Below are 10,571 nucleotides of genomic sequence, written 5' to 3' on the forward strand. Positions count from 1 at the left end.
TTAAATATGCCCATACCTGTTTTCTTTATGTGATACTGATGATGGCATAAAAGAATCACAGAGAAACTTCTTTTCAGCGAAGCAAAAATGATTTTTAATGACAATCTACCAAACAAAACCTGACCAGTTAATAGTTCTAGGACACGTATCCGCCAGTGCTATCAAATGTTGGTTGCATTTATTATCTGTCACACACGTGGGATTCCACAGAGTTTTGCAGAGTGGCCCAGTGCAAGGCTACAAAGGGTATGGTGTAAAAGGTACAGAAAACACCTGACGCACAAACATCATATGGTGAATAAATTAAAGCATTAAATCATAAAGAGCAATGTCAGAGGGAGAAGGAGGTTAACTGCTTCAGGGAAGGGAGAAAAATGTGCATTATTAGATGATGTTTCAAAGAGATCATGGGCTGATGCACAGATAAAAGATGGCTGTTCCACATGGCAGGAGCTGTGGAGAAGGAGCCACTCACGCCAACAGCTGGGTGATGATGACAAGGGCCAGAAAGGCCAGTGTTAGGGGAATGGGGAGCAGATTGATGAGAGAGAGCAAATCCCAGAAGATTCCTCCTATACAGAATCACAATCCAGCTTAACCAGGAGTCATTTGTTAAAGTAGACAGCTACAATCCCAGACCCGAAGAAATAGGCTTCCACACAACTCAGGTCCTCTCTTTGTCTCCCTTGTTTACCAGGGGCCCTTCCTCAGTTTGCATCTCTACACAACACAGAGAGACATCTAGTGGCAGAATAACTTATTGGAGGAAATCATGTTACAGATTAAGGGGGAGGGGGGTGGGTTACCCACCAAGAGGGCAGTTTTGAACTGGGTCCTGAAATGAGTGGGGAGCCCAGGGAGTTGTTTGGGAATGCAGACGGTGAGCTCACACATCTTGCAGAGGAGAAGCCAGCATATCCTGGAGTCCCGGCGGCTTGGATTTGGGAAGGGAGGGAATTGTACAAGTCCAGGCAAAAGAGGAGGTGGGATTTCAACAGAACAGGGGCCGAGGCAGCAGCTGGGTGGCAGTGGGAAGATCTGCAGATATGGGAAGAGAAGGAGGGTCTAGATCATGGATATGAACAGAAGAGACAAAAGAGATGTCTTGGGGGTCCCATCTGTCCAGGAGATGGTGCTGAATCTGGGAGTCTGCCTGCTCAAGACACGCAGAGAGGGGGACGATGGAGGGGTTAAAATGCATGCAGAGAAGCGCCGCTATATAAAAAGTGTCACCAGAGCTAAACCGGAAGTGGCTGAGAGGGAAGCGGGAGCTTGGCCAAGAGGAAGAGGCGTAACCAGATGTGGGGAGGGAGGTGTGGCAGCGGGCAGAGACACGCTGACAGAAGAGAGCCAGGGATGGCTGCCTGGCTACGGCAATGGGGTAGGAAGAGGTAGAATGATCCACAGGGCTGGAAGCTGCCCTGAGGTGAAGTCTGGAGCCCAGGCACTTGGATGTAATAATAATAACCCTCCCTAGTGCTTATCTCATACTTTCCATCTGTTAATCTGAAAGCACCTTGCAGAGGAGCTCAGTCCTAATGTCCCCTGTTTACAGACGTGGAAGCAACTTGCCCAAAGTCACCCAGCAGGCTGGGAGGAGGGCGCTGGGAACAGACAGGGCTTCTGAGTCCCAATCCAGAGCCTTCTGGCAGGCCACACTGCCTCTCCTGCTACCATGAACCCAGGGCCAGGATTTCAAAATCGGGGTGAGGGGATGCTCCCTTCACCAGCAGCAGACAGTGAAGGGCTGGTGAGAGTCTCATAATTTTGCCTTTGAATTTTACTTCCTTTTTCACCATTGAGATCGCAACCAATGTGACATGCCCCATCGTGATAGACTCCAAGGGCCCAAGCTGGGTAGCATAACACAGAGAAGGTTCAGGGGTGACTTGATCACAGTCTAAAAGTTCCTGCCTGGGGAGCAAATATTTAATAATGGGATCCTCGATCTAGCAGAGAAGGGTCTAACAGGAAGTTGAAGCTAGACCAATTCAGGCTGGAGATCAGGTGTAACATTTTTAACAGTGAGACTAATTAGTCAATTTACCAAGGGTCGTGGTGGATTTTCCATCAGTGGCAAGTTTTAAATCAAGAGGGGAGGTTATTCTAAAAGCTCTGCTCTAGGAATTCTTTGGGGGGCAGTTCTCTGGCCTGTGTTATCCTGGTGTGACACTGACTAGAAATGTCTGTAGGAAAGGAAATATTATAGAGACTGGCTGGGATTGCACCAGAACCCCTTTCTGCAGAATAGCGTCCTCCTGCCTCGCCTGGCCATAGGGGGCAGCACCATTCAGCCCAGTCCAACGCCTAAGACTGCACAGTAGAAGATGCTGCATCTTCCAAGAGATGTGCCAGCTGACAGAACCCCAGAGTGAAAGGCAAGAGAAGCTATTTGTTCAGAAGTTTTGAGGCAAAGCCTGGCTGATAGGATACATCGTTAACCCCAATGTACAGAAGGTGTCGGTCTCTTGCTGGGGAAATCTGAGCAGGTTCTTCAGGGTTAAAGCCCCTCTTTTCCCGGCACATCACAGTCCAGCTCTAAGAAAGGCCCCAATCCTCTTACCCCATCAGTGAGGACCTGCCTTGGGTGCCGGCTTCCCACTCAGGTTGCACAAGAAGCTCTCGCAGCAGGTAGTGGAGTAGGAGGCTATGCCCAGGTTGATATTGAACTGTGGGCAGGTTGGGGAGCATTTCTTGGTGATTCGCCTCTTGGCTGTCCACATGCCTTAACCAAGGAGAAGAAAGAGAAAACTATTATTAAAAGGTCTCTCCCGGAGGTCTGAAATCCTATGCAGGAAAGGATTTAGATCTGATCTCCAGGAGTCTCTAGGAGACTACAGTAAAATTATCCCGCCATTCAGCTCTCTCTAAACCTTCGCATCCCCCTCTCTCATTGGGATCTGGATTTCATACCCCACAAAGGTTGGGGTGTTTGAACCAGGGGTGCTCATTCAGCCCTATAAGGTTCTCCACTTTCCTAACATGCGTCTCCTGCTAGGTCAATAAATCCTAGACCCGTCCCCTGGCAAAAGCCACTATGAAAAATTTGTACAAAACCCACTGTTCTCCACTCTCCAGGAGTTATTCCCTAGTTGCCAGTCAGAGATTCTGGCACGTACCAATCCCCGCATAACCAACAGTCGTCAGGCAGTGCTTGTCCGCATCCGAGCACTTTGTGATCTTCAGACAGCTCCAGTTGTTGGATTGGTTTTCGCACGTGAAGCACCACAGCGAGTCAGCTGTGGAAGGGAGACACGGAGGAGTTAGACATATAGAGTGGTGTGGCCACTCCGGCAGCCCAGCTCTCTCATTTACTGTACTGTCAGCCAGGAGTTAGCCCACCGACGCCCGTGCAGTGAGAGGAGAACTGAGCCCACGGTTCTAAATCGATCCACCCACCCTGCAACAACTGCCCTTCAGCCGTGCTCCCAAACTGTAGTAACACTACCCTCTCACACTGGATCTGGGGATGGGGAAAGCGTTCAGTGCGTCGTACCACCAGAGCAAAGCTTTGAGAGAAAAGGATGTCCTTGTGATTAAAGGCAGAGGAAGCCAGGAGAGACAGGTTCTTCCATGAACTTTGCTTGTGACCTTCGCTAAAGCACTACGGGCTGATTGGAAGCTCAGTGAGGACCATGGGCGTCTTTCCACGGACGCATTGTCAAGCCACCAACAGCTGGGTAAGAGCCTGGGGCCCAGGCAGGAGAGGTCTCAAACCGGCAGGAAGCAGCTCAAGGAGTTGCTCTGCGAAAGGGCTGGAGGCAGGTGAGGAATACAGTGACCTGGCCAGAGGGCTGAGTCATGAGACGGGGCAAATCACTGCAGGCTCTGAGGGGCTTTCCACGGGGGATCCTGAATCAAAGAGGCTGCCACACGCCCACCTAGCCACAAGGGGGTGCACTCTCTGGTGAGCGACCCCCTCCCTGCTCTCACTATGTAGCTGTGCAACACCTGGCACGAGGGGGCTCTGCCCTAGGCTGGCGCCTCTAGGTGCAACTGTATAACAGAAATAATAAAAACACCAAAACAAACCCGCTCGGACACCTAACCAAACCAAAGCCCACTAGAACCACCCGCAGCCGGGAGCAAAAACCCCCTTAAACCCACCATACCGACCGGAAAAAGAAATGACGTGAACTAACTAGACAGCTGCACGCGCCCAGGGCAGGGTGACCAGACAGCAAATGTGAAAAATCAGGACAGGGGATGGGGCCTATATAAGAAAAAGACCCCAAAATCGGGACTGTCCCTATAAAATCGGGACATCTGGTCACCCTAGCCCAGGGCCATACACTGAAGTCAATAGGAGATTTGCCAGTGACAAACAGGACTAGAGTCAGCCTCAAGCCAGAATTAATGTGCAGCCCTGCGCTTAGCCCGCAGAAGCTTTTAAACAATGCTGGGTTTGAGTTATCGGAGCACAGAAACCTCCCTGAAAAACGCCCTTCTCAGGAAGGAGGGTGGAAACTTCTTCCTCTTTTCCCCCATCAGAAACATTCCCTTCCGGGCTGAGCTGGAGCCTCGGAGCCCCGTCGGCTCGCAGGAGAATGAGTGGAGACGATGGAGAGCAGGGCTTTCCCACAGCACCGCCCTTCGCACGCCGCATCTCTGCGGCACACGCTACGACGGTGCCTCATATTTTTGTTGCTAGCCCAGAGGGGAAGATGCTCCCCTGATTCCCCATCGTCTGGATGAGGTCGTACAGGGGCCACAAAATCCACAAAAACCCTTTGCTGGGCGGGGGGATGTTACACCTGCGGGGGCAGTGGGAGGGGATTTGGGTCCTCCTGCCCCTGCGGGATGGGTGCCCCTGAAGAAGCAGCTCCTGCCCCCAGAGGTGTAATGGAGGTGGGGAGAGTTGGGTGCTGCCCCTGGCTTGTGGGAGATCACAGCAGCGTATCTTATACTGCAGGACCAGCCTGGCTCCCTGCTCCAACCCACGGCACATCCGTGGGGCCCTGCCACCAGGCTGCCCCGCCCCCTTCCTTGCCCCAGTGGTGTCGGTGCCCCTAGCTGGGCCGGGCTGGGTCTGGTGGGCCAGCAGCACCCTCTGGGCCCCCACTTGCTCAGGATCTTGTTTGTCTAGCAGCACAGGAGCCTCTCTCGACGTCTCACCTTGCTGCGTGCACAGGACGACGGCCAGCAAGACAGCCAGGAAAAGCTTCATCTTCTCTGGATCTTGGCAGTGTCCCGGTGTGAACAGCTTCTCCCAGGGCAGGATATAAATCTCCCTGGTTGGATTTGGTGACTAGGGAGACAGCAATTTTGAAGGCTGGGTCCTGCTGGGCTGGGACACACTCGGGTTGGGAGGGGTGGAATGTGCGTGGGAGGCTCAGTTCTGTCTCGCCCTGTCCTGGCAGGATGGTGTGATGGGCCCACTGCAGAGTGAAAGGTCCTGACCCTTGACTGCGCTTGTTTCTATATGTTGTCCTTCTGCCAGGAGCAACCAGGGCCGGCTCAGTGTGTAGGGGTTCCGCCGAGCATTACACAAGAGAATTGGGTCGAGCCCGCAGCCGGTAGTCTGGGAAAACCAAGCAGCACCCCCGGGCACTTCTAGGAAGCAATTTTGCCCCACTCACAAGCACAGAATCTGGGTATAACAAAAGAAAATGTATTAAGAGGCAGAGGGAATCCGGCATTAATGTGGGAAAACATCACCACCACAATTCCAAAGCATGCAAACCAAAAGTAAACACCCAGCCACCGTACGCTGGGCAGCGTCCTTTGCCTCAGTTTCCCAGCTTGCAGCGAGAAAGTCCAGTGAACGAATGCCCCTTTAACACCCCACTCCCCTTTCCCTCTGCTGCACCCCATTCCCCATTTGTCCAAAGTCAGCAAAGTCTCAGAATTCAGGGGTGTGGGCTTCACCTCCCACCCCGAAGGGAGAATTGAGCCGTGCCCCTTCTGCTGCTGCTGCCTACTGCCTTTGCCACCTTTGCTGCTGCTCACCACTGCTGCTCCTCTGCCAGCCACCTTTACCTCTTCTCACCCCTGTTATCTCGGCAACTGCTCACTGCCACCGCCTCTGCAATGCTGTGTTCAGAGCTTCCACCACTTGGCCCCCTTTGTAGCCGCTGCAGCTCTTTGCAATTTCATGGGGTAATGGGGAACCTCCTGGCCACTGCAGTCTCTGCATTGTCTTTCACTGTGCCCGAACCAGGTCTGAGACTCAGTCCTCATACCTGCTTATCAATAATTTCAGTTATAGCAATCATCGAGCAGAAACAAGGACTCTCCTGCATCTCCTACTCAGCTGCATCTTTAAACAATGATGGGGGAGAAGGGTCAAATGTTACCTGAGATTCTTTAAACAACATCCACTTCACCTAGTACAAGAATCTATCCCTACCCCTTTCTGACTTCCACTTGGCTTTGGCATCATTACTCCTTTCTTAGCGAGCGCGGTTCAAGTTAGGGTGACCCCCTCACTCAGGGCATGCAGAGTATAGTGCTTCCCTTTACTCATACAATAAGGATAGCAACTTTTCATTGCCCTGCATTAGTACTAAAGTGAATTTTAACCCAAACCAGCCAAAATCAATCACTTTGGCAAAGCAGCTCTGTCTGCTGGACACCTAGGCAGAGTAGGTGTATTTATGCAAATACGGTCTGGGCGTGAGGTCTTCGTCCCCCAGCTTATCACTAGATGTTGGGGGAGAGCTCATTCAGACCCTGCTTACATATCATTTCTCAGGGGTCAGGACCTGCCTGGTTGGACATTTGCAGTCTTACCTCTGATCAGATCGTTAGCAATGTGGTTAGAGCTGGGGAATGCTAAAAAAAGGAAGAGATGCGAGGAAAAAGTCACAGCAAATAGGATGTGAGCAGCATCTGAGATCAGTGCCTGTCGCTAGCGTGGGTTATTTCAGTGCATTCTACCAGGGACTAGCGGCTGATTGTTTCTATGTGCCTGGTGGTATGACCAGGACGTGTATCAGACCAATAACTTCCTGTTTGCTTCTAGGTGCAATACAAGGTGCTGCCGTTGCTCTGCAAAGCCCTACATGGTTTGTATGGGGTCTGATTCAAGTCAACAGAACTCCTTCCATTGATTTTGATGTGGCTTAGGAGCAGGGCCCTCAACTGGACACTATTGTAGGTAGGGACCATCTCGCACTATGGGTCTGTATGGCACCTACCGCCACAGGGACCCTGAGCTCAGCCGGAACCTCTAGACGCTATCATAATACACATAAATTATGGCAGCAGGAACAGTTTCTAGATTTGGCCGCTGGAGTCAGGGCATTCTCAATAGAAGCCCCTCAGCTCAGGAATTTCCACCCCGACAATAGGTCCAGCCAGAGTCCATCTTTATTGACCGAGTGGGCTAGACTCGAGGCATTTAGAAAGAAGGGCAAGGTGCGTGTGGTCTTAGTGTTTTCTGGTGGCCTTTCCTTTTCTGTCTGCGAGCGTGAATATCACGTTTCACTAACACACATCATCTTGGGGTACATCTTAGAAGCCTTAAATATTCATAAAATCAAAATTGTCCCATCCATTAGGAAATGCAAGAAAAAATATAGTCTCCAACTCTTACAGTTTTATTGCACATCTAGTGCTATTTGATATTTTTATTAAAGCCCCTGCTCTTGGATTCATGTTATATCATGAAAGTCTCTGCTTTCTTGGGGGGAGAAAAGGAAGCGTCTAGCCCTCGAAACTGCAGAGAGAAGCTTGAAAATCGAATGAAGTTCACCCTAAAGGCTCAATCACCAGAATGCAAATATAAAAACCTGTTATTTTTATTTTTCAAAAAATATGATTTTATAAGCTAATCTCATGATCTTTGGGGCCTGACTCATGATTTTTGAACACCTGGAGTGGCCAACACTCACCTATGCAATCTGCTGTGCCAATGGACATTTAATGATTGGGACACTGAACAAGAAAACTGTAGGCCAATTCCCCACTGCTTTACTCCAGCTTTGGTAGCAATCAGTGTGGAACTTGGAGAGAGGAGCAGATTGCTGGAGGGAAGGGTTTGGAAGAGGCACCAAGAAGTCAGTCTGTGTGCACATGGCTGGAACGCTAAGCTGCAAGTGGAGTAGCTCTGTAAATAGCTGCTTTACTGAAGAGCAGGTTCGGTTGCATAGGAATGGAGGCCTCGTGTGTTATTACCCAGCATGCAGTGCATGATACGCTTGCATCCTGGGGTCTCTCCGGTGATATCTATGGCATGACAGAACAGTGTTGCCAGCTCTCATGGTTTTCTCAGGAGTCACATCACTGTCTGGAGCCTGTCTCCAGGTGGAGGATGAAGTTCTAGCCCCCTCAGGAATTTCAACCCTACCTGTGGGGGAGGCGCTTTGATTGGTTGCCTTCCCCATTTGCCCGCCCTCTTGGGAAGAGCAGCCAGTCAGGGCTGCTGCAGGAAGCAGGTAGTTCCAACCCCCAGGAGCCGCAGCTATTCTTGCAGGAGTGAAGGAGAGAACAGAACATGCCCATCAACTCAGGGAGCCCCATTCCCTACTCTCCCTCCCTGCAACACCCAGCCTGGAATGGGGGAGAGGGGACCCTGCTGCAGCCCCACCCCCAGGCCTGGGAAAGGGAGATGAACCCCGGGAGCTGCAGGAGAAGCAGAGTTGAGGCTGTGGGGGGCTGAGCTGGGGTGGAAGGCTGGGGAGATGGGATTGATTTCAGGATTGGGGCAGAATTAAGTGCTGGGCAGGGGGACGGGCAGATGTGGGGTGAGAGCTCCTGCAGTGGGAGGCCAGAATCCTCTTGCCAAATCAATGTGGGTGTGTTGGCAGCATTAATTCTCTCTCTCTCTCTCACTCACACACACACACACACTCACTGGGGATGGGCGGGGGAGTTCAAAATCAAAAGACGCACCCAACAAAAATACCAGATAGTCTTTTTGGCCCCAAAATCTCCTGATTTTGAGGGTCTGACTCATAGAATCATAGAATATCAGGGTTGGAAGGGACCTCAGGAGGTATCTAGTCCAACCCCCTGCTCAAAGCAGGACCAATCCCCAACTAAATCATCCCAGCCAGGGCTTTGTCAAGCCGGGCCTGAAAAACCTCTAAGGAAGGAGATTCCACTACCTCCCTAGGTAACCCATTCCAGTGCTTCACCACCCTCCTAGTGAAAAAGTTTTTCCTAATATCCAACCTAAACCTCCCCCACTGCAACTTGAGACCATTGCTCCTTGTTCTGTCCTCTGGTACCACTGAGAACAGTCCAGATGTTTGAACCTTCAGTGCAGGTAGTCCAGCAGGAAGACAGCTAGGATAACACTATGGTGAATTGGGCCCTACCAACACCATGGCAACGTGCCTCCCTTCTCCACTGCACCTCTCCCCGGCCTGCCCTGGAGGTGTGGAAAGGTGTGTGACATTGCTGTGAACCTCAGTAACGAGCCCCACGGGCCACGTTGTGCAAAGCAAGGGGGTGCTAACAACAGGGGGAAGGGATAGCTCAGTGGTTTGAGCATTGGCCTACTAAACCCAGGGTTGTGAGTTTAACCATTTAGGGGGCCACTTAGAGATCTGGGGCAAAAATTGGTCCTGCTAGTAAAGGCAGGGGACTGGACTCAATGACCTTTCAAGGTCCCTTCCAGCTCTAAGAGATTGGTATATCTCCAATTATTACCTATTACCACACACTAGGGCACCCCACCTTTTCCCAGGCCATAGGGCACCAGGCGTAACCCGGTTAATATAAGCACCCCCCATCTTTTCTGTGTGTTTGTTCTATAGGCAGGCCAGGTTTCAATGGCTTCTACCATTGTGTGTTGGAGTTGCAGGAGTGAATGAGAGTTAAGGGTTTAGGGGAAATTATCCCACTGTTCAGTTACTACATTCATGAGGCGGTGTACCTCCGTTTTTCGTCTTATACAGCAGACCAAGTTTGTAATGTTTTTTCTGCTGTGCTAAGCTTTAAATTTATTCACAGGTAATAGCTGAGAAGCATCATTACCATAAGACATTAAAGGTTTTTTTAAAAAAAATTATACACACTATACATTGTTACAAGGTACTTATTAATAAACTTTATCCCATTGTTTAATATTAACATCAAATCTATTAAGAGTGTCTTGTTATACCATGCCTTTTCTTTAGACCATTTGTTTGTGAGGCCAGTGTGTTCAATGTTCTCTTGAAGTTTTCGCACAGGCTTTTTAATTTAATTATATCCTTAGGGTTTTGGTGAATGAAAAGGTAGGGGTGTCATGCATACAGGCAGACCCCTTTTGTACCTGTCTTCAGATTTCAGCACTGCATATACACACAAAAAAAGTATATTTTTTTCTACTTAGGGTTAACCTGTCCCTCTCTTATTTTTAGGTTTGACTTCTTTTTCCACCTTCCTCTGGAGGGTCATAATTTGAGCCTTTTGGTTTCAGGTAGTTTGTTTGCTGACCAGGTATGTTCATTCTCTGCAGCTCCTTTGTGCTGCCATTTATGGGCAGTTCTCTTCTTCCTGTATCAGCTAGGTAATTTGCATCGACAGGGACGCTTTCTGGCTTGCTTTTGGATCCAAAGCCATCAGCAGATCTCAGAGACTCTGTCTTAAAAGGGACACAATCAACTTCCACCAGAGTTTTGATTTCTTTCCACTTTCAA

The 10,571-nt window shown here is 50.2% G+C and overlaps 1 protein-coding gene across 1 annotated transcript; it reads right to left on the reverse strand.

Moving 5' to 3' along the window:
- Window positions 1–2,343: 2,343 nt before the first annotated feature.
- LOC120396406 (lymphocyte antigen 6E-like) lies at window positions 2,344–5,167 on the reverse strand. The gene is made up of 3 exons (XM_039521235.1): window positions 5,116–5,167; window positions 3,120–3,239; window positions 2,344–2,725 (listed from the first exon to the last, which is right to left on the reverse strand). The coding sequence occupies exons 1-3, from the start codon at window positions 5,165–5,167 to the stop codon at window positions 2,568–2,570; spliced, it is 330 nt and encodes a 109-aa protein (XP_039377169.1). The 3' UTR covers window positions 2,344–2,567.
- Between the last annotated feature and the right edge of the window lie 5,404 nt (window positions 5,168–10,571).

Source organism: Mauremys reevesii, linkage group 2 (assembly GCF_016161935.1).
Source record: "Mauremys reevesii isolate NIE-2019 linkage group 2, ASM1616193v1, whole genome shotgun sequence".
Taxonomy (NCBI): Eukaryota; Metazoa; Chordata; order Testudines; family Geoemydidae; genus Mauremys; species Mauremys reevesii.